General features: G+C 42.2%; 1 protein-coding gene across 3 annotated transcripts in view; it reads right to left on the bottom strand.

Moving 5' to 3' along the window:
* SERINC5 (serine incorporator 5) overlaps positions 1–23,691 on the bottom strand; it is a 39,235-nt gene continuing 15,544 nt past the window's right edge. For all 3 annotated transcript variants that reach the window (XM_038170078.2, XM_038170077.2, XM_038170076.2), the window contains exons 3-12: positions 20,336–20,514; positions 19,979–20,061; positions 16,993–17,086; positions 15,661–15,872; positions 14,746–14,841; positions 11,793–11,919; positions 10,126–10,192; positions 7,619–7,658; positions 6,800–6,947; positions 1–6,505 (exon numbers count right to left, since the gene is read on the bottom strand). In XM_038170078.2, coding sequence (XP_038026006.1) covers positions 6,358–6,505; positions 6,800–6,947; positions 7,619–7,658; positions 10,126–10,192; positions 11,793–11,919; positions 14,746–14,841; positions 15,661–15,872; positions 16,993–17,086; positions 19,979–20,061; positions 20,336–20,514 — 1,194 coding nt within the window. In that variant the 3' untranslated portion in view covers positions 1–6,357. The remainder of the gene's footprint in view (positions 6,506–6,799; positions 6,948–7,618; positions 7,659–10,125; positions 10,193–11,792; positions 11,920–14,745; positions 14,842–15,660; positions 15,873–16,992; positions 17,087–19,978; positions 20,062–20,335; positions 20,515–23,691) is intronic.

The following is a 23,691-nucleotide window of genomic DNA, read 5'->3' as shown; positions in this document are numbered from 1 at the left end:
TTTCAAATGTAAGAAAAACTTTATTTATTGGTCCATTAAACATTAAACCTATAACAATACATTCACTCAGTATACAAAAGGAAGTGTCCATAAAAACCATTAACATGCTTTAAAAAGGCAAACGCTGTTTTACAATTTAGTTCTGAGAATTCTGAAGTCTACCAACCCTTAAAAGTCAAAGCGTTACAGTTATACGGGTCACAACACTCACAAAAAATGTTAAATAAACTAGCAAACCTCCACTTCACTGAGCTACAGATTAATAAAACAAAACCACACATACACACCAAAGAGTTCCCTTGAGATATTAAGAACCTTGAAAAGGACTAATTAAAAACCCTTCACCATTAAGAAAGTGTTTACATTTTCCCTAGTTTGCATCCAGTTTTCAAACATGGTATACACGAGACTAAACACCACTGGTTTCTGGTAAATAAAAACAGACAATGAACCATATGTTCCTTGTAAATATCTTCTCAGCTTGTAGAGACAAGTTGAAAAATTTTCTCTGAACATCAGTTTTCCTCGCTTGAAGTCTGCGTGGATACCCAATGACATCTAAGCACCTGGACGTGTATCAGCAAGAGGAAAAATAAAGCTAAAGGTATGAGTAACGGCACATTATTTTCCTACAGCTCTCCCAAATTTTCCTTGGCTTCGGACCGAGACTTCTTTGGCAGAGACACAGCCCCAGGGCTGCACCCCACAACTCCGACTAATGCGGGCCCTGGCAGCTGCCGGCTGCTGGAGCGGTGTCAGGGCTGACGGCTGCAGCTCCGCAAACAGCCGGGTGCTGCAGGGCTGCGAGCTGTGCGAGACTGGCAGACGGGGGGAGCCAATCTGGTTCGCATTTGAAATAAATCCGAAGTGTTTTTGTTTTTTAAAAAACACAGTATTGTTGAACAGATGTGGAATGATTCTAAACCAGGGTTGGGGAAAGAAAAAGCAAAACAACACAAGTGGATTTTTGAAACCTACAGAGCTTCTCCTGGCCTTAGGAAGTGGCCATCACAGTGTGAGGCCTCCTGACCCAGAGCCCCAGGCTGCTCCTCCGGGCGCTGTGCCCTGTACCTGCCTTTCCCCTGGATGCTCTGCACTGTGCCTTGGGGATGTTGCAAACGCAGACGCACCAGTTCCCAAGCTGCGTGTCCTCTTCAGAGCACAAAAACTCTTAAGAGCACAAAAAGCCCACGCTTCCTAAGCACTTGACCCCTGGCATTCCCTTGTAGCCAGACAAAGCCCCGGGTTCAGACTGCTGTTTACAAAGCTGGAAGCAGAGAGTGAAGCTCCACTGCCCTGGTTACGTGTTTTCCTCCCACCAGAACTTGCAGGCCACCTCAGGAAAACAAAAGATGCATTTTTCACAGAGGAAAGCTGATACCTGTACAAAACTATCATCCTGGACTTTGCTTCAACACTGCAGGCTGTCCTTGTACAGAAAGGCAAGGAACGAGAAAAGCTGGCAGAGAACTCAGCGCGTCTCTAGCACCGACCGCATCCCAGCTGCAGGCAGCAGAGCAGGAGTTAAGCAGGCTTACAGCGCCTTCAAAGAACAGACTCAGGGAGAGAAAGGTAAGGAAAATGAGGGGACACAACTTGCATGGAAGAGACACTGCATCAAAGCCCTGAAGGAAAGATATATATATTTTTTTAACTGCAGATAATCTCGCTGATTTAGCCCCGTATGTACAATCTCGCAGTATTTTGCTTCACTGACACATTTAGGAGGAAAGCGTGATGGTTTATAGCATAAAATCCTTTATAGCATGTTTTAAAAACAGCCAGTGAATTATTCTGTTACCGGTTTGTTCAGAGATCCCTGTGACGCTGTGGACTGTTCGCCCAGGTCCCCAAATTCCTGATGCAGTGGTGAGAAGCCAGCTCCCCTCCCGCCCCCCGCAGTGCAATGCTTGCTCCGCTCCTGGTGATGCCCCAGCCCAGAAAATGCTGCGCCAGTGGCTGGTGAAGCAGTTACAGGTGCACAGCTCACACTGCCAAAGCGCTCCAGGGCTCGTGAAAAAGGTGCTAAAACACAAAATAAATAAATAAATAGGTGCGCAGCGTGCAGAGGTCATGCTACCGCGAGGGGTGAGCCCTCTCTCTGGACTGCGCCCACACCAGCAGCACCCCATTACCCGTTTCAGACAAAAGCGGCCCAAACCTAGCCAGGATCCACCAGCTCAGCTGGGTACGAATGAGCTTTTCAATCCCAAGAGGAAACGCCCGAGGGACAGAGCAAGAAGCATCAGAAGCGCCGAGCCCTGACCTGTGAGCACAGAGCACCCAGCCGCACGCTGCGAGGAGGGGGGTGGCAAGCAGCAGGCAGACGTCTCCACCTGCTCTCCGCGTGCTTTTTGTAAGGTTTCGTGGCCTCACTTGTTAGTCCGGCTGTCTGGGCTCTCAGGGACTCGCTCTCCGAGTCCATCCCATTGATTTTTATCCCCAACAAGAACCAGTCACAATTTCAGCTCCTGGTTGCCCTCACAAGTAAAACTGCCCCAGCCTCAGGCAGCAGCGCAGCAACCAGGTTCCACCTAACCTTCCATCTGCTGGCAAGTTTGGGAAAGTAGGAAAATGCCAGTACGGTACTCCATTTTCCCAGCAGAATTGACTTCTGCCAACCCGGACCGTTCCTCCAAAAGTCCCCTAAACAATGGCATTAGTTCACATTTGAGTTCAACCAGAGGAAACGCAGCACAGGACATGTTCTCTGGTCTTCCTGTCTTTGAAACAGCAGTTTCCTCACTTCACACAGTTCGAAAATAGCAGGAGCCAGAAGTGCTGCGCTGCTGTCTTATTTCTGGGAACAAACTCAGAGCACAGCCACGGTGCAGGGCACGTGTCGGTGCAGGAGACACCGCACTGCCTCGAGCAGAGCAACCTGCCCTTTCAGAACCGGGGGAGAAGGTCTGACAGCTTACCGTGTAAGTGTCAGCAGCAGCTGCTTGTTTACTTACAGAATCATCAGGCTGTCTGTGAGTTTTCCCAGTTTGTCTTCCACTGCACCGTAACATCTGAAATCAGTCCCGCTCCAGCAGTTTGCCAAGCACAATTGTTTGGTCTTCCACATGCACCACAGGTCATGGCCGCACCTCGTACGCGCCGGTGTCGTGTACAAGGCAGCAGCACCGAGTCACAGGCTCAGCCCAGGCCTTCCAGTTCCAGTGCCACCTGAATTACTAGCTCTCATGGCAGTAGGTCCAAAGGCACTTGTTAAAAAGATTATAAAAGCCCATTTGTGTCAACTGTTCACAAAGTACGTTTTGGGCATTGGAATCTTAGACGCTAGCCCCGGGTTTGTATGAAGTAGTTGCATGTGGGCAGTTCACAGTACAGATTTCACTACAAATGCTAAGGCTGCAGGATTTGCGAGGCCATCAGGAGGCTGTCTGGGCCTCACTGAGGAGCCAGAGGCTTTGTGCACCGAGGTGCCAGCGATTATCAGTGCCGTAGAAAGGCCTGGAGACCCACAGCTGTACCTGGGGTCTCAGCATGGACAGACAGGTCCTAATAATTATTGTCAGGGTCATTTCCACAGTGTTTGCTCAGAAGCATCGGAGGCAGCATAGTCAGAATTCCAACCCTGTGCATACCTGCAGAGATCTAAGGTCTGGTGGAAGGGAAGGATGAAGGAACAACTCAGCAAGACAAGTGCTGTGAAGAAGAACAGACTCAGGTCTCACCGTGGATTTTCCTCTTACAACCCTGTTTCCTCTGTGCAAAACCTATTTCCCTAAATACAAACTACAAAAAAAATGAGCACAAGGAGGTACATCGAGTCTTTGCGTAGGAAGATGCTACCTACCAAAAATAAACATTTTTGTAAACAGATAAGATGTCATACACGCCTTCTTCTGTGGAGCTCCTTTCCCAGATTGTTCTGTTACAAAAACCAATGCTAATTTTAATAAAATACACTTGGTTTCTCATACCATAGCATACGTGACACGAGAAGGCCACTCCTAGGAGCCTCTGTATGTTAGGGATCGGCATTCACATTCACCACGCGAGAGGCAAGGAGCTGGACCATCTCAGTTGCAGCTCACAGTCGTAGCTCTGGATCAAGGCTGTCAGATAACTGCTGCCAGTAAGGTGAGGCAACTGTTCCTCATCACTGCACAGCCCATAAGCTCTTATCCTGGAGATGGGGCAGATAAACGCTTCCTGGATGTGCATTAACAAAGGCCTCCCTGCTGCAGCAGCATCTACGTGGCTAGACTCCAAATGCACGAGGGGATACTGACAGACCCCATGCTAGCAGAGCTCTTCATCAGACCAGGATCTCAGAGCATGAGCAAAAGCAATGACAAAAGCCTGCCACCACCTCCAGAGCTACTGGTTGCTCTTCTAACTCAACATCAAAGATAAGCTTCAACTGCTTTTTTTTTTTTTCCCTAGGTGAAAATAATGAGAAGAGCAAGGGGTTCACCTCTGAGCAGACTCCTCTTTTCCTCAGACTTCATACCAGAGGTATTTTGAGTCCTGATCACTGGGGTAGGTAATACAAGTATGCAGGACTACAAACCTGTGGATTTTGCTCAAGGTAAGAGTGCTTGGAGTTGGGAGGATCACACTCCTAGCACGTTCCAAGCAGGACAGAAGCCCTACGATACCACAGCAAGATGTCAGCTAAAAGTGTCAAAGGAAACGGAAGCAAAGCTGAGATTTGTTGCATTTTAGGATTACTCACCATGCGTGCCTTAGCTATCAGTTATTGCAACAGAACAAATAAGGCATGCAAATATTTTGGCCATCTCATTGACCTCTATGTTGTGCTTTTGTTTTGTAGAAAGCATTGAGTGAGGATTTAAGGCTCAACCATATTAAAAAAAAAAAGAACCAACAAAAATACCCTGCTAAATTGGTTGATTTTGTTTATATCCTGCACATTTCACATTGTATGTATATATATACACAGAGAGAGAAGAGAAAGACTCTGGTACTAATGTAAGTCATATTTTTTTCCCACTGGAATGTAGATAACTGAAGTGTGTTCAAACGTATTCAGCACTTAGAGCAGCTGAGCTGTTGTTCTACCACCAAATCATCTGCTTGAAGCAAACAAAAGCGATATAATAGGGCTTAATATTGTCAAGTCAGTCATTTGCACTAAGGCAGCTGCTGTCACACTTGTGTTTTCTGGTTTTACTTTCCTGGCTGCTTACCCTGCTGCCTGGAATAGGAGTTCTCCAAAAGAAGTTCAGTCTCCATGAATTAATCAGTTGTCTATCTCCCATTCCAACAGCAAAATGAACATCAACAGAGGGTATAGAATTATAGCAGTTAGGAAGAAACCTTCCAACCAACGCACAAGCAGAAAAGGAAGACGATATACTATAGTCCTTTTTCTGACTACCACTGCATTTTAAATATTATCAAATTAGGAATAGAAACAGAACTGAAGACCCTGGGAGATTTTCAGGAACAGGCTGAGACAGCAGGGTAGAAAAGTGACTTTAAAAGCGGAGTGCTCAGCCAACAGCAACTGGCAGCGCTCCGGTAATTAGCATTTTCTCAACAGCAAACATTCCAAATAAAGAATGTACCATATTAAATCCCCATACAGTACACAAACTTTATAGTTACTAATCTTACTCTGGCAAAACATCATTTAAGAATCTGTGTGTAAAACTCTCCTTTTGTTAACAACTAGACCAATTCTGAGTTACTTAAAATATTTAGGTGCCTGTTTAAGTTAAAATAGGATAAATACTCTATTATCAATGGTACATTCCTTTCTCAGTCTAGGTATACAATAACTTAAAATATATTTTAACATTTTTACAATTTTTAGAAGATGCTTTGGCAGTCAAATTCTTGCATATTCTCTATTTCTACAGAAGTATTTAGGTATCTTTCTGGAAAAAAATTATCTGGTTGCTACTTACAAGAATTATAGGCTGTAAAAACAGCAATCCAAATTATCATTGATAAAGACACGGTGAATAAGAGTATAAAAAGGAATGCATTTTGCTAGAAGATATTCAACATTCACAGGAAGAAGATACATCTGCACCATATTTTTTTTTCTGTTCTTATCAATGAAGTAAGAGAAAGATTGTCAGTTATTTGAAAAGTATTTCACCTATTCCAGTTTCTGCAACAACCAAATTTCCCATACTATACACGAGTGTTACAAAATTTTGGAACAGATTTATCCCCTTGGGCAACACTTGTTCCTGACAATTAGAAGAGGTTAAAAAATGTCTTCAGTCATTTTAGTCTGACTAAAAAGTTAATACCTGGTATATTACGGTAACTGGGCAATAGGTTTCTCCTCATTACAAAGTGACTGCTGTACTTTATTTGTAACAGGAAAAAAAAAAAAGTAAATATGCAGAAGGATCTTCTGAGTGTTCATACTGAGAACTGTCTGGTTGGGCAACACAGTGGAGCAATAAGAGTCCATAAATATAGAAAGACACAAACCCAACAGGAGACCATCTTAATCCAGAAGATGGACCAGGTTCCAGTGAAGAATTTTTCAATTTGAGCACTTTCATAGCTGTTAAAGGAAAAAAAAATGCAATAAATTCACCATTCTTATCTCAAATTGTAGCATCCCCTGTTTCTTCTAGGTGGGTCACAGACTTCAACTAGGTTATCCCAGCCATGAAGTAAAGGAGAGCTACTCTTTTGAGCAAGACCTTGCTCAAAAGTACCCCAGGATACACTTACATCCTCTCTCCCAGGTTTTTACTTAGGAGAGGAGACACACGAATGGCAGGCATTCCCATTCAGATATTTCCTCTCAATACAAGAGACATTATTTTTTCAGCTTTAAAAGAAATGCACTTACTGGAACCAGTGGGTTACTGTCATCATTACATAGAGTGAAGCCAGGAAGAAAACAAAGTGGAAGTAAGCATAGCTGTACACTGTGCCCTTCTTCTCATCGTAAATCACGGTCTGGCCTCCTCTTTTTTCAGTGTGCTCTTCAGCATCAGCTAAAAGAGACAGGAAACAAGAAAACTTTTGTAAATTTAATGAGAACTGAAAACATCAGCTGGCATCATGAAGAACAGAGCAACACGTCTACAGTGTGATTCAGCAAAGCATAATACAGAGCAATACTCAAACATTTTCTTGCCCTCGGGGCTTGAACCTAACCCTTTAGTAAAACAAACACTAATGCCACTGAAACGCTGCACTGCATCATGTTCCTGGTCCACTGGCTGCTTTTTAAGCATTTGAGCCATTTATATTGCTCTACCTGTAGGATATTCTCCGGGCAAGTACAGGTTGATATCCTTGATTGTACCAGATCTGCAAACAGGACACTCCCTCCTGAACTGGAGTCCCTGTAGCACTGTTCAGCCAAAAATCCCACAGTTGGTCACACCCACAAGCATACAAAGAACAGAGATTACTCTTTGTATGTTGCATTAACAAGACACCCTTTAAGAAATTATTAACTTGCCTCATGTTTTAAAACAATATTGTTATGTCTCTTACTTTCTTCCCTAGTCTAATGTTGAGTACTGCAGCTACTTCAGTTTGACACACTACAGAACAAGGCAATACAAGAAGCTTTGTCTGTGGCTGTGTCCTTAACTCTCTTTGGTTTGGTCTGGAAGCCACAAGCTAGATAAAAACCATGTAGTGCAAATGTAATTACCATCTCCATCAGGCACACAGCAAAAGCAGCAACGAGCTACCTGTGGAAAACAACAGGAAGGGTAAGAGTCTGTGCAAGACCAAAGAAGCAGAACAGTTGGTGGAGGAGGCCTTATTATGTCTAAGTTACAGGCACTAATTTAGAAAAGTCTGGTTTGTGTTTCCAACCAGCACAAACCTCAGATTAGGATTTGCCAAATTGTTCATAACAGCAGTTTCTAAGCTTTGGAAAAACCTACTCAGTAAGAGTTGGAGTAAATTAATTGTTCTTTAAGAATTACTCTATTCGTTTTATATAATTCAAGGTCAAGTACTGGTAGTGTTACAGTTCAAACAATTTATGATAAGATGGCGGAAAAGCTATAATAAAATGGTTGCACATTAGTAATTCACAGGGGACTAACCTCTTTAGACTTGCATCTAAGTGCTCTTTAAATAAATACTCCACCGAAACAAAGATACAAGGAACTGCATGGGTTGGGAGTCAGAATAATAAACACCTAAGTCTGAAATGTACTTATCTTTGCACGGTTTTGCTGAAATGGAGCCAGAATGAGTACAAGCAGAGAGTGGTTTTTACCATTTCACTTAAATTAACATTATTGGTTTTTAACTGATAGAAAAGGGAAAGCTGAAATTGCTGAAGGGTCAGACACTCCTTGTGTTGAGTGGTAATGTAAATGGAATAACGGTGCAGACAGTACAATAAATATATAACTAGGTGCATTTCTGCACCAGACCACTGTACAAGTCAGTATGTTCTGTACTGTGTCATCAACATCATTTGTTCTGATGAAATTCAACTCCAGGATTTATTTTTTTTTGGTGATCTGATAAAGACAATGAACTCCAAAAATCACGTACTAAGTCTTTACAGTTTCCAACAGAAACAAACTAGTTTTTACCCTGTGTACCTATGATTGATTACATGTATTCACTGGGTTCATAAATTTAGGAAAAGCCAAAAAGCTCGCTTTTTTTTTTTAAGAGACTATATTGAGAGTTTAAGGAAAGCTTTTATTCTGCATCTCGGTGGGTTAACATGCTCTTTCCACTGTTACACTAAGCCTCACCTAACACTGTTAGCCTGAGTTTTCCTTTGGCTGTATTAAGATTCTGAAGCAAGTCCTGGGTTCCCTCAAACATTTTAATTAGTTGCATTTGTCAGAAATTAAGTCCTTGCACACATGCTGATGCTAACAGCAATCCTGGCACACATACAACTAGCCCTTCATCACGCTTAGCTGTCTTCAGCATGGACACTGAAAGAGTTTCTGTATACCACCAGTAACTGCTAAGTTATGTTTATATTCATGTTTGGGAAGACAAGGGCCCTTTATTACAGAGAAAACAATCAGAATGCAATTAGTTGCTCTTTGCTAGTCGTTTCTTTACATTAACATTCAGTGGCTCTTGTACTGCTCTTTAAAATCAAATGGTGCAGAAATAACCCCACTGGCAAGTGTGGCAGGAGAAGAGCTAGACCTTCCTAGCAAACCGGCCACATCCAGCAGCTCACCCAGCTTGTGCCCCTCCTGCAGCAGGGCACGCATCAGCCATGAAGCCATAGGGTGACGCTATGAAGCCATGGCTTGTATGCTTTTGCTAGAAGTAAGGAGAAGCTCCCACAGCCCCTGATATGGTCCCAAGACTAAATGCGTTTTCCTTCTTCCTGTCCAGCTGCTACAAACAGCAAGTTCCTCATTATATGTTTCTGCATTTTTGTATTCTCACAAACACTTAAACATTTAGCTTCAATTTTTCAGTCCTTAATCAAACTGCAGGTGCAAGTAACAGCAGCAAAAAGTGAGCTAGGAATGCAGATCCATCCTCCACACACAAGCACACACTCAATGTGTGACACTACTAAGCCTAAGTATGGAGTAATTGTTACATACCAAAAAAAAACAAAAAAGCACTTTCTTCCCCAGTATTTCTGGGTATTGCTTGGACAAGTATGCCAAATTAACAGGCAGGTAGAATGAAGAACTGTGCTGAGGAAAGAAAACATGGATCAAAAATAAATACAATTTGAGATATAACTAAAAAGAAATTAAATACTCACGTACAAAAATAAAAATAAGATGATCTTGGGGTCATACATGCTTGTTATGTTGTTGCAAAACCAAAAGCAATCAGGATCTAAAGTGTTCAAGAACTGCTTTATCTAGATAGCTTCTTAGTGTCCTGCAGATTTTTTCTTTGAATGAGAGGACATGAGCTTATGAGGAGCAGAAGATTTACAGGAAGTTTATACAATGCTGTGTAAACTGTACTGAAATAATTTGCTGCTCTTGCATAAAGGCACTGCCAAGGGACCAGCAAGAGCTGCAGGAAGGCCAGTGTGGAAAAAATATTCTGTCAATTCCAGACCCAGAGACAAGTAGCACGTGTGCTAACAACCTTTTGTTTTTACGTAATTACAGATTAACTAGCCATGAAAACAACAGCAAGGAAAGCACACGACAAGTCTGCACAGAAATAATGTGGGAGGAAGCAAGAACTCACTTCAGTTTCAGGTGCTGCATATATTCCCCTCAATGCCTCAGAGCTTGCACGTGTTGTTGAGGTCAAACTAGGAGCAGAAGAAGATCGAGTCAGAATACTGGCATAAATATAAGCCTAGAAGGGTGGTTTTTCACACCCACAGGAAACATAAGTAGTCTACTCCCACGCTTAAGCATCAAGCACTAAGCATGTGAAAAGTTTCTTCTGCATAAGTATAAACCAGCCTGACAGAAAGCCACCAACCAACTCAGACAACCTTAAAAGTAGGTCGCTTCTGGAAAGCGGTGAATTCATCACCAGCAGACACCAGCAAACAGCTCAGCACTCCAATTTGCATTTTAAATGAGATCTCCCCTGCTGTGCATAACCAATGCTTTTATATTAACTTCACAGCCGTCAATTTTGCGCAGCATTCATAAAATGCTTCTCTAAAGGCTTTGCCAGAGAAGAAACCTGTCACTGGCTGGAGTCAGTTTTCAGCAGTAGTTTACCAACCTCTATTGTCAGTGTTCCAGTTGCAGAAAATCACCTTCCTGCATGACTGTAACCATCTGGGGGGAATCCTTCCTAGTTTCTTCTGATTAGAAATATTTCTTAGCCATCCAGCCTTCCCCTCTCAGGATGTGTAAAGAAAATTTCCCATTACCCACAAAGAGATGTGTGATACGCTTTGCTGTACACACTCATCCTTAGTAAGCAATAGGTCAGAACATTCCCCTTGACGGCCCTCATCTCCTCAGATACATGGTGCACTTCTCCAGCAGGCCACCTGAAAGCCATCCACATTCCCCAAACACCCTCCTGTCACATTGGAAATGCTGTTCTGCTGTGAACTAGATCTACGCAACCAATCCAATATTTGATATAGGAACTAAATGCAACAAATATCCATATTTGATGGCAGAAGAGACACCATACTACCTCTTCAAAAAAACCTCTCACATTCACTTCAGAATTATTACAGAGTCTCAGCACATCAGCTCCAAAGTGGACTTGAAGCAGAACATGCTCCAATACCTGCAGTACAGGCAGTACTGTTCCTGACAACCCACGCAGTCAAAACAGTGATGCATAATGTTTTTATGATCAGCAATTGTTTTCCACCCAGTGTATGGCTTAGTTCATTGGTCCAAGCTGCGATAATACATGGTGAGCAACGTAACTGTACAGCCACAGACAGATTTTAGAGGAAGACGTTGATGGTAAATCCTTACAGTAGTCCTGTACTCATCAGTTGTTCAAAGGAAGGCATAATCCCTCCCAAGTAGTTTTTAGCCTCTGCCAGGACATTACAGAAACTTCAGATACCTTTTTCAGATGGACCTAACTGCATGGAGTAACTCGTAAAGAGAAGATTAGATGCAGAATCAAAGCTCCTTGAGACTGTTTGCCTTCATGGACAGCTGGAAGCTTTCTCTCTCTACCTTTAGCTGTGAATTGCTCTAGTTGGTTTTAATGAAATGAAACATTTGTTTCAGAAGTTATATTATCTTGTTGAACATTTTTGGCTAGAGCATCCAACCATTCTGAAATTAAGGAGAATAGGAACCTTCCAGCTCAGTTTTATTTATCACCATGATGTTGTCTGCTTGAAAACTGCTATAAGCCTTTATTAGTTCGATGACACTGCATTTACAGCAAGGTTAAGTGCAGACCCCCAGACTTACCAAGAGTATAAAATGCAGCCAAAGAGAATGGTAGTACCCAGACCCGTAACAAGGTTTTCATCTCCATGCAGGCCTTGGCTAAATTCAGGTACACAGATCGTGATGTTCTGATTGTTTTCATCCAGGACTTCACAAAACAAAAATGAAATGAAAATAACAGTTACCAATACTCATTTCAACGCATTTCAAAGGACTGTTCAGAGTAAAGATATTCAGGGAAATAGTTTTATTACTTCAGACACTGGGTAGATACATCTCAGTTGTTGCCATCTATCTTTTAGAAAAGTCATAAATTCTATAAATCTGGCCTGGCAGATCACATGTTTTGGGGAAAACACTGCAACTTAGTAGGGTACTAGAGCTTCTTCTGTGACTAGAGCTGCCAAACAAGGAAAGAGACTATCTTGTGAACTAAGAAATAAAAAGCTGGAAGTTTCCCAGCCCTTCATGCAAGACTAAAAAGCTATATAAAACTGAGATAGTATGCACCGGAGACTATAAATTTATTTGGCTGCAGATGTGCTTTAAGGACGGCTATGAAATTAATAGTCAGAAAAAAGAAGTAGCATGTAGCTGTCCTGCCCTCAGATATACAGAAGACCAAACACAAAGAGATGCATTGGTTGCAGGCAAGATTTTACTTTAACATTTAAGCAAATATTACTTCTAGGTTCCTGAAATGAAACCAATTTAGTCCTTGATGTTCCAAGATGTGTCTGGCCTTTTGGCATCTGCTTTTGATCCAAAGCAGAGTAGTAGTCTAGCATCACCCCAAAGGAGCTTATTCCAGCTGCCCCTTATCTCAAATCAAGAGATTTTCATGCCAACACCACTCAAAGCAAGCTGTGTTCCCATCACCTCTTTCCTTCCACTGTATCCCCATTGGGGCAGCATAACTGTTTGGAGGGCCAGAGGGCAAAATACAGCAAAGGCTACACCCAGGTTAAAAATAAACTTGAAATCAGTCCCCTGACCTGGTTCTATGTAGGACTGCATAAACAGCGTTATCAGCAGATGACAGGGACAAAGTAATGCCAGGAGCAAAGAAGGGAAGACAAGCCTTTAGGGAACACCTTGGCAGGAGACAGGCAGAATCCCCCAACTATATCCCATCACAGGATACAGCAGCTAGGCAGGCCGCTGTTTGGCAGGCCTTTTAGCTAAGTCTGGCATCAGAAATCAAAGGCACACTGCGATAAGTACAGGTTCAACGGCAATTTCCTTTTGTTTGCCTTTCCCTTCTAAAGACATTGGCAACTGTGCTTTTTAATGTTGCAAATAAGTATTTGTAGCTTACGCTTTCTTCAGGCCTAGTTTGTGAGACAGCTTACTTGGAGGTCCCTGCTTAAGGTACGAGTCCACACTAGGTAGCGTGCGGCAAATCTGAGTGACAAGGTATGGGACACTTTAGTAAGTGTCAGCTCCAGCATGTGCCACAGTAAAAAGTACACAAGGCATTATAAAAGTCAGTATTATGAAAACAGGAGCAAAGACAATTAGGAACAGTCAATGCAGGGAGCCTGAGACAACATGCTTGAAGCAAACTCTGCCAAAGGCAATAATCACAGTTGCAATACATACCAGAAAAATCAGAGCATTCACTTAACTACTGAAAGCTTTGATTGTCACAAGTATGAAATAACACAAAACCAATGATTTAATATCATACATCACTTTCTTTTCTTTTAGACTGTGTCAAATCTTATGAGTAATTCAGATGTCATCTAAATGAGTTTCTATATTCATTTGAAAGTGCTGCTTATGTTACATAAGTAAATCTTCCACCAAAACAGCCTGTTTTTTGTTTTTAGCTCTGGAATACATTTGTTTATGTGTCTATGTTCACATAGACAAATGTGAGAGAGAGATTCTTCCCCTCTCTCCCGTTTCTTCTGGGCAAGTGTCTATAAAACTTCTCCTTCCTGCCCATGTACTTCTACTTGTTGTTGCTTCAGCTTTTCAACACTAAAAGCTGAGCAATAATAACGGAGGTCTTTTTTCATTACTGATCTGAAATAAGAGACGTCTTCTGTGAGTGAAAAGCATGTTCCCTGTCCGAATAGGTGAATATAATGATTACAATGATTATGCAGGAAAAGGAAACCAATTGAGTTGAACGTGTGAAGTCTTGATCTGTTTTTGCACCACAAGGGACTTAAGACACTAGGGAAGTTCCCTGCTTCTTGTTTGCAATGTGAACTGTTAGAATGTGTGGAGTACGGGAACTCTGCTGAAGAACACTGTCAACTCAAACAACTGCAGCATAACCCCAGGTCTTTTCCCAGAACGCTTTCTTTCATAGTGAAAGATGAGCAATACTCAAGTTTTTGTTCCATCAGGAGACTAAGGGAGCCTAGAGCTAAGGGTACCTAGCGAAACAATCGTAGGAGAAAACAAGCAATTTTAGTAACCACTCTGATGGCCAGCAGAGCAAGAACAGAACAAAGCTACCTGGGTGCAAGGTACCTACTAATGGTGGTGGACCTAGTAACCTTCTGGATAGAGCTGGTCACCAAACCTCTTCCAGAGGCATTTAACAGCCATTTCCATTTGTCCCAACTCTATTCCCATCATGTGACCAAACATGTTATGTATTTAGTCATGTCCTATTGTACGAGCACATACACTTGCCATACAGAGGGACAGAATGCAGGGCTCTGGGAAACTTATCAGTAGTAAACAAACTAGAATGACGCTGGTGCAAGAGATGCAACCCACACACAGTGAGTTGCAACTCCCCTAGACCAAAGTGTTCAAGGTACAAGGGAGAGCATCCATTGCACAGTCTTTCAAATACTGCAAAAATTTATTATCTGCAACTTCTTTTGCACAGGCCAGAGCAGATCAAAACCAGCACTCCTAAATTCCTCACTGCTAAGGTTTACTAAAGGCCACCTTGCTTTTAATACATAGCATGTCTCAAAGGACTTACATAAAGCAGAAGGTAACTTACTGGTTTCTGGTGGCTTGCTGGATAATGCTGAGAAAGTGAGGTACATGACATAGCAGCTGATAACTCCTGACTGCAGCAAACCAGAATGGGGCTGGCCTTTTGAAGAAAAAGGACAAGAGATTATTTTTGTGGGTATTTTAACAGACTGAAAAATAAATTCATATCCCTTAAAGAAAAGCACACTTGTATCTTTCAGAAGAGAAGAGTATCTTTTACATTTTACTTAAAGCAGTTCATAAGTCTTTGAGGCAGTTCAGATATGTTTCCTCTGGCAGGTAAAGAGAAAGGAGCCTGTCCTTTAGTTCTACTGACTGTTTTAGAAAGGAATTAAAGATTCCCACATAAGAAAAGAATCACCCCTCTGTTCTTGCCAAAAGAACCAGCTTTCCAAAAGCTATTGACAGGCTGCCATAATCGTTTTATTTGCCCATAATATTTGTTTTGGAGACACTCAAGTTACTATTTCCAGGTCCAATGTATGCAAGATACTAACAACATACATAAAACATACCAGAGAAGCATGAAATGCTGCTGTCAGCTGCTACAGACCCCAGCTTTACAAATGGTAAATCATAAGCAGCCAAAAAGCAATGCTAAAACAGGTTAAAGGGTTTTACAGCCATTGCCTCAACTGTTACTGCTGCAGGAGTTGTGTAAACTCCTCAACACATCACCAGACATCAGCATTTGAGTGTTCTTTAAGTATAAGTGGCTGACGGCACACCCACAGCATCTCACACCTAGCAGCCAACTTGATCAGCAACAGCACTTCAAACTGTAGATAAGGGGACAGGGACAAGAGCAGCACTAGCTCTGAGCTATCATGAGTCTTTCTGCCCAGAACATAGCTCATGCCTCAAGGCACACAACCATAGAAGTACCCAAAAACCAGGAGGAAAAGGTCAGCAGACTCACGATTCTGGACACAGGGCGATATGGCTACCAGCGACACGAAGAGGCACAGGCCACCATTGACACCGATCAGGACCTTGTTGTACATGCAGCCCTCTGAGCGTGTGTAGAAGAGAGCCATGAGGACCAGGGCTGCCACAGCAACAGAGTACAAGACGAGAGTGACCAGGGCGAGCAAACCGTTCCACATCTGCTTGTGGTTTGCACCTGCAGTCCTGGGGAGACAGAGACAAGCACCTTATCTTTATCTCCCTTTCCTAAAAAATAAAGTTCTAATAGTTGAACAGTTTATATAAAACACAAAAAACAGGGCTTATGTTCCTGAAGCATGTGTGTATCACTACACTAACACAGGTAATTGCAAGGTTTCTCCCATGAAACTGACAGAAATGTTCCTTAGCATTAGTGTTTTTTTCTGTGAAAACATGGCTCGTTTGAAAAGAACATCTATTGTAGAGACTGATAGCATTACATGCTGCTGCTGCTGGAAAGTTTTCATCCACATACTTGTCACATAAGGAGATCTCACCACTGCCTACATGAAAATGGGTATCTAAAAAAGCCCAAAGGCTTGCTGAAACCTTTCCTAACAGCATGCTAAGTGAAACAAGAGAAGGCAGCAAAGGCTGTAGGGGAAGAAATGAGAGACAGGACAAGTTGTATGGGGAGGCAGGAGTTCCTGTGTGTATGTGGGAGAACAATTTCAATACTTCAACGCATGATGAGAGGCTAAGGGCTGGGGTGATAATATCAAACAAATTAAGTCAATGCCAAAACATGATATATGTGGGTTGATAATGGAATCTTGCATGTTTAGATGAAAACAAATAAGTTGGAGGGAGAGAACATTGCAGTTCTCGTGACCACAAATAAATAAGTAAGTCATTTGACGTGCATTAAGCTGACGTCAAAAAACAGGATGTATCAGTTTGTACCACTGCATACAGGCAGTTTCATTGTTACATTTTGCAAATCCAGTTTTATTCTCTTGCACCTCTCTGTTTCTTGGCAGCTGCGTTTTCATCCAAAACTGGAACAGCTTAAAATAAGTGATGTTCGCATCCCAACATGCTACTACTTACTAGAAGCAGAACAACTGAGGTTAAGAAAGGTTAAACTGAGGTTCAGAGTAGAATAAGGAGGAAACACCTCCACCTGGGAAGCAGAACAGTGTATAAAAAAAAGATGCACAGATCTAAATATCAACTTTAAAGTATCTTCTTTCAGAAATTATATCCACACTACTTTTAAATGCTGTGCTCCTTTGTTCCAAGGAATGTGTTGTTCAGGAGTCCATCAGAATATTACACAAATAATTACTTGCCCAACACATACCAGTTTTTGTTCCACTTGTGTGCAAACTCAACAAGCAGGATGAGCTGAATAGCAATAAAAAGGAAACCTCCTGTTGCTCCTACATAGCGCCAGGCTGCAAGGCAGAGACACAAAATAGGTAAAACTGCGGTCACCTTTCCCTTGAGAGAAAATGGAATTAGGTCTATCAAGTGAAGCTATTACACAGCTCAAATATCTCAAGCCCACAGATGTAACAGGTGATTAGAGATTTCATCCAACACATCAGCTGAGCTACCTCAAGATTGATGTTGAACTCAGCTTGCAATGCACTACACCTTCAAAATAAACCTGTAAGGACATTCGAGACTCCCTAACCTAGAAAATTTTTGTGGAGACAAAGTTACTATATTCAGACAGAAAATACTGAAGCCTTTATTTGTGACTGGTTGGGGGTGGAGCAGGCCTGAAGGCATTCAGAAGTCTAAACCCTAAAATTGCAAGGTATTGGAACCCAGTTCTAAAAAGGGCAATTACTTTCCTTGATGCTAATACCACAGAAAAATAAAGGCGAGGCTCATCTGTTTACAAATGCTGTCCTGAGCCACTCCCAAAGAAACCAGAACACTTGGTATTCATTGACTAGTTTTAAAACAGGTTATTTGACTACTTAACCACTGACCTACATATGCTCTATTCTATACTGCTGGAATAATTTGGACAACAAATCCCTTGTGTGCAACACCAGGAGTCTCTGAGAAAATATCAATACCTATCTAAATGTTTATCAGCCTGTGTTGTTGTACAGCCTACAAATAAATCCAGGTACATGTATGCAGCTGATTTCAGTGAAGAAGACTGAGAAAGTACATTAGCAAAATTCGTCCGTATGCTAATGGAGTATTTTTCTTCCAGATTTAAAAAAACAACAACAACAACAAAAAAAACTTAGCTTGTCTAAAAGGAACAGACTAACAGAACAGCCCAGATACACTACCCTTAGCAGATGAAGCAGAGAGTTTTTTTTTCAACTGTACAATAAGTTCATTGTCAGAAAGCAAGCAAAAATGCCACTTGCCTGGTTTTGCTAAATGAAAAAAATCCATTTGATTAGCATGGTGCTCTTCAAACAAACAAAACAAAATAGGACCAAAAAAAGGATGTAAGAAGCTAGCATGCAAAAATACATTAAAAATAGGGTGTGCCTGTGTATTTTGAATAGGTGGTGTAGGAAAAAGCAGACCAACAATGCAGTGAGTAATTAAATATCCAGACTCTCAGTTATGATCTCCCATTGCCACAGGCAGGACACTGTGGCATATTTTATACATCCATCATAGATAAGGTTAGCATGGCCAGAGTGGACTTAGTGCTTCAGCCCCCACAAGCCTAGCATATAATGTCCCTCCTCCATGATTAAAAAAATGCTAAGTATGGGAAGCCTTGGAAGAAAATTTTACATTTTTATAAAAAAACAAACAAACAAACAAAAAAAAACAACCAGACTGACAGAACGGTCTAAGAATATTCTTAAGCATAAAATACAGTGCAGGTTTCTTGATAGGAGGGGAAAACCAAGAGAAAACAAAACCACACAATGCTCAGACCCTCTGTAAAGCTGAAATTTAAGGGCTTCATAGAAGGCAGTTTAACAGGATGTATAGAATACTGCTTTACAGAGAAAAATTGAGATCTAATTTAGGGATGAAAGCTTCCTACGCTGAATCTCCACACTAGGTTAGACTGCAACTGAGAAACAGTCGTCTAACGAGCACAAAAAAAATAATCTTGTTTCACTTCTTCCCCAAACACTTGAATTCTTGATGACTTTTTGCCATGGAAAGAGTCACTCACAAAGATGACAGGGAGTCTTGCTTGCTCATGAGTGTAACACACTGTACCACTGCATCTTTCTAAACTAAGCACTCATCAGCCAGTAAGGGCAAGCACAGACAGCCATCACATGTCTTTGAGGAGAAGAGAAACAGGGATAAGGACCCCTTCACATATGGGGTATCAAACTGAACCAGTACCAAACACAAGCAGCCCGTAAGAGCATGAAGGTGAAGTAAACCTCAGTGGTTTACTTCAAGTGTTTTTTACTGTAGTTTCCCAAAGCAGCACGTTCGTAGTACATCTGTACACTGCATTCTCTTCCCTTGTGTTACTCCCTCCTCTTGCCCCTCTGAACATCCACAGAAGATTGGAGTTGAAAGCATGCACACCCAGAGAGCTTCAGTGGAAGCAGGTGGCAGACAGACAACTGCTATTTTGCATGACAGAATCTACCCCTTTTCACCCGCCCAGACTAAAAAGCTTAAGGGCTTAGCAAACAAAAGAGCACAAACTCATCTTGGTATCATAACCAGCACTTCTGCTGCCACCCAAGAGGCCTCTGAGAAGTAACCCATAGAAATGGCATTTAAACACTTGCCCAGCAACAGTATGCTTGAGCAGCACCAGAGCGTCTTCCAAAACTGGAAATGCATTGAGCATAGCACTCTGGGCTTGGCACTTGCAACAGGCCATGGGAAGTCTAGTTTTACATTACTAGGTTTACATCACCAGCCTGAAAGATAGTGACATCCCACATTCTTTCATGGTACTGAGAGTTTCCTGCTTCCTACCATCAGCATGGTACCACTTCACCACATAGCATGGTCCCCAGCTGCTGTGCTACAGCAGAGCTACTTGCAAAAGCCACGCTAACATGCGTCTCTGTGCTCTCAGTAGAACAATTTCTGCCACATCACTGCGGTCTCTGCTTCTTAAAGAATTTGCAAGACAGCACTGCAGTTATTTTACCTACCCTCTTGGCCTGCTTGTGGTCAGCACGAACAATGAGTGGTTAATCTTTGTGCGTGTGTGGTTCCTCACAGACAGCTCCAAATATCCCTTCTGTACCTGGACTATACTGGCTTTACGTGAAGAAGTACAGCCATACCCACATTGATCAGACCTTTAGGATTTAAAACCACCCCCAAGGTAGTACAGAATGAAGCAGCATAACAAAATGAGAAGCACGTACCATTGAGGAAAGTGTCCTGATCAGGAATGAAGAATGCTCCTGAGCACATTGCTGCCAGAAGTAGAAGCTTAATAAACCAGAATCTGGCCAAGAGAAAACAAAAGATATCATCTGATTATAATGGGAATTAGAGGTCTTCAAAACAAGTACCATGAGAAATCTCTATTTAAAGACCAGCAAGAGAAAAAAACAACTTTTGTTGATCGATTGCTGTTTAAGTTTGTTTGCACTTGACTGCATTACACTTGACAGAAGCAGTGACAAACTTTTTTTTTCCTGCCTGGTACTACATGCAACTGGAAAGTAAGCGGCACAAACCGATAAACAGAAGAGGTAATTAAACAATCAAATACCCACCCATTATGAATATAAGCTCGGCAGCTTTTGCTGTTGTTAATTTTGATGGTGAACAAGCAGAAGAAAAAGAAGAAGCAGGCCATTCCAAAGCAGACTTTGTACACTGCAGAGTATCCCACCAACTTCTCGCACATTTCACCTGCTTGAATTCCCTTGCACATCTGCTCATAGAACGGAATCTGAAAAACAAAACACATGACAAACTGTTAGGCAGGACACAGGGCTTTACGTAACTATGTATGCATAAGTCAGAGCACCACTGATTTCTTAGTGGCTTCGCTTAACACTGACATCTTTCACTGTTGATTTCCCTCACCCTGGATTTAGTGGTTTAAGGGACACAGAACAATGTAAAACCCAAGGGACTGGATCCTTCCAGAGCCTCAGCTGTAAACTACTCCCAGATGGCTCTCAGATATAAGTCCACCTTGCCTTCCTTCAGTTTTATTGGCTTAAACCATCCCTGCCCCTTACTGCAGGGACCCTCTCCCTTCTTCCTGTGCTTTTTAACAACAGACTTTGTTTCAGTAATCCGGCTTACATAAAGCCATACTGGCTGTTTCACCAGCCAAAGGGGCCATGCATGGGGACACATGGCAGGAAGCTCTGGCTTGTGCTGCCCTCAATGAAAATGTAGACTGAAGCACGCCCAAGCAATATGGGAGCAGTGAGTCCCCTCCCCTCCATTACAGCTTCTGAAAGGGAGTTGTGCCAGTTGTCCTGATTTTATGTTAAAGTAACAGAGGCAGGAAAATTCCACTTTTCTCCTGACTCGTTAAATATTTGCCTTTGAGGCTTTGCCCTTGCTGTGAGGGGAAGGCAAACAGCCACACATTTTGGCCTCGGTTTCACCAAGGTGGGTGTGACATGAGCGCTCAGAAAGCAGGACTCTGTGCACAGGTCCCACTCCTGTGCAGAGCCTTTGTACAGACCAGCCTCCCCTTCCCACAGCCAGGGTGTTGAGCAGAAATAGAGGCATTTAATTAAAAAAACACCAGCTGCTTCAAAGGAAGAAGGGCCTCTGTATGCTCAAAGGGTTCAGCCGAGGCTCGTGAGACCAGTTGAGCAACACATCAAAACCTCTGGAACTGATCGCAGCTACCTGCATGGGTAACTGGGAGAGACAGAGGACAGCGCATGCCAGGACAAAACATTGTACAAATAAATAAATCAGGCAGATTAAATGGGAAATCGGGTGTGAGAAAGTGTTCAGCCAGGCCCGATTTTGCTTAGGAAAAATACACAAAGATTGTGGGCAACACCATCCTTGAATATTTCCAAGAAAGAAGAGAAGATACTCATGTCTACTTCCTTCAGCAGGCTAGTAAGTAAACAGAAACAGGACAAGGGAACAACGAACAGGGCTCAACAGCCAGCGATCAGGCAGCATTCCCAGCTGGGTGGAGAGCCATCAAAGATGCAGGAAACATGGGATCAACACATAGAAATGGATTCAAGCTGCGCCACCCCAAGATGCTCTTTTAGAAGTAACTCAGAGATTAATATCCAATGCTTAAGAAGTCGCACAGCAATTGAACAACTGTGACTTAACTCGCATCCAAAAATTTTGGAGGGCTCCTGAGAAACCAGCTGGAGCATCAGCAATGCCTTTCTTAAGTCCTGAAAGGCAATGAAATGTCAGACAGGCCAAATGTGCCAGCACTCAAAACGAGCAAATGGGTTGGGTGAAATAACTAAGAGACCTATCAGTGCCACAGCAATGCCAGGGAAAGCAGCTGGGCTGTCAGTTAACTCTTTACTTGTAATTCCCATTAACGATGCGTGGTATTGAACTAACAATATTTCTGAGAAAATCAGAGCTTTTGGTGGAGATGGTAATGCTGATTAAACGGCTAGTTTCTGTTAGATCTGCACCAAGCACCAAACATCGTTTTGATTACTGGTTTTAAAGAGTAAAACAACAAAAACAGCAAGGAACATAATTAATCAACTAGCCAGTTAAAAAGAGATCTCTTTGTAACTGTAAATGAGAATCTTCTTTAACTACATAGGTTTCCACTGAGGTCTAGAGGGGATTCTTGACCCTTTATGTTCTTTTCTCTATTTAGTAGTAATTTCTTTACAGAACAGGCTGACAGAAAACGCATGGATTCACAAGAACAACAGCTTACTTTGTGCCTGCACAAACAACAAAGGGCTCAGCCGTTGTGTAGCATGCACAACGCTACACAGTGATAAATGATGGCCGCAGGAATAGTCCTGCGAGATTGAGCATCTTTTTTCAGAGACCACTGATCCCAAAGTAACAAATCAAGAATAAAAACAAAGACGTGGGACCCCAGCAGATAATAAACACGAGCACAACACTGAGGACAAAAGGGTGGATGTAATGAAAAGGGCATGTTTTCATGAGAGGATAATCTACTGCTGTAAACAATTTATCAAGCTTTATGCGAGTTCTTGATCACTGAAAAGTTTGAAAAAGACATTTTCTTCTTGAAAATCTCTCTCTCTGAAATATGTTCAGCTGTCAGAAGGTTGCCTATCCAATGTCATTTAGTACACTTTCTAATTGCTGAGTAGTTTTGCCAGTTGTTGAAGTCACAGATTAATTACTTAGCTGATCCTGATGGAGTGAAGTATTTACCTTTCTCTCTTTAAAAGCAACAGAAGTAAATTCCCCTGGCCTCTAAGCAGGGGACAAAGCATTCCAACTGCAGTAACTCAGGATCCACTCAGATAATGTGAATGCCTCTGTAGCTGCATGCACAATGATGTTATCAAGTCGGTTTTTTTTTTGAGTGCAGTGAAACAGAAAAAGGCAACATCCACAAGAACAGGGTCAGATTGCCCCAAACTTGCTTTTTGTCTTCAGTGCGAGTGTCTGTCTTCCTAAATTACTGCAATGCTGCAGCGAGCTGATGCAGCTGTGCTGTGTCCAGGCTCCAGCCAGCTGCGTCTGGGACACCTCCAAGCTTGGTCTGTCTGTGCCCGGTCCCGTGAATGCAGAAGGGCAGAAAACGGCATCACAGGGCAGCAAGAAGGAAGAATTGTGTAGAAACAGGCCTGGAGAGCCAGAGAAACCAGAAAGGGACTGCTTTCCACATGGATGTCCTCATCCAAGAGAGGGGGAATATAGAAGGTGAAATTTGTTACAGAAATTGAGAAAGCATAAAAAATAACCATGCGAGAAGAGAGATAGTGGGGAAGAACGCTTGTAAAGCCACTTGTCTTGAACATGTGAGATATGGACTGAAGAAATAAAAAACAATCTGATCAAAGCAAGCATCAGCTTACATCCATAGCTAAATTCTTACCAGAAATAAGTAATAGACTTTTTTTTAAAGAAACTGTTTTGGCAGCAAATTTATATTTTAACATACTGTAATGGATTT

Source organism: Anas platyrhynchos, chromosome Z (assembly GCF_047663525.1).
Source record: "Anas platyrhynchos isolate ZD024472 breed Pekin duck chromosome Z, IASCAAS_PekinDuck_T2T, whole genome shotgun sequence".
Classification (NCBI taxonomy): domain Eukaryota; kingdom Metazoa; phylum Chordata; class Aves; order Anseriformes; family Anatidae; genus Anas; species Anas platyrhynchos.
Note: the sequence above shows the minus strand (reverse complement) of the source record. Positions and strands in the feature narration are given on the sequence as shown.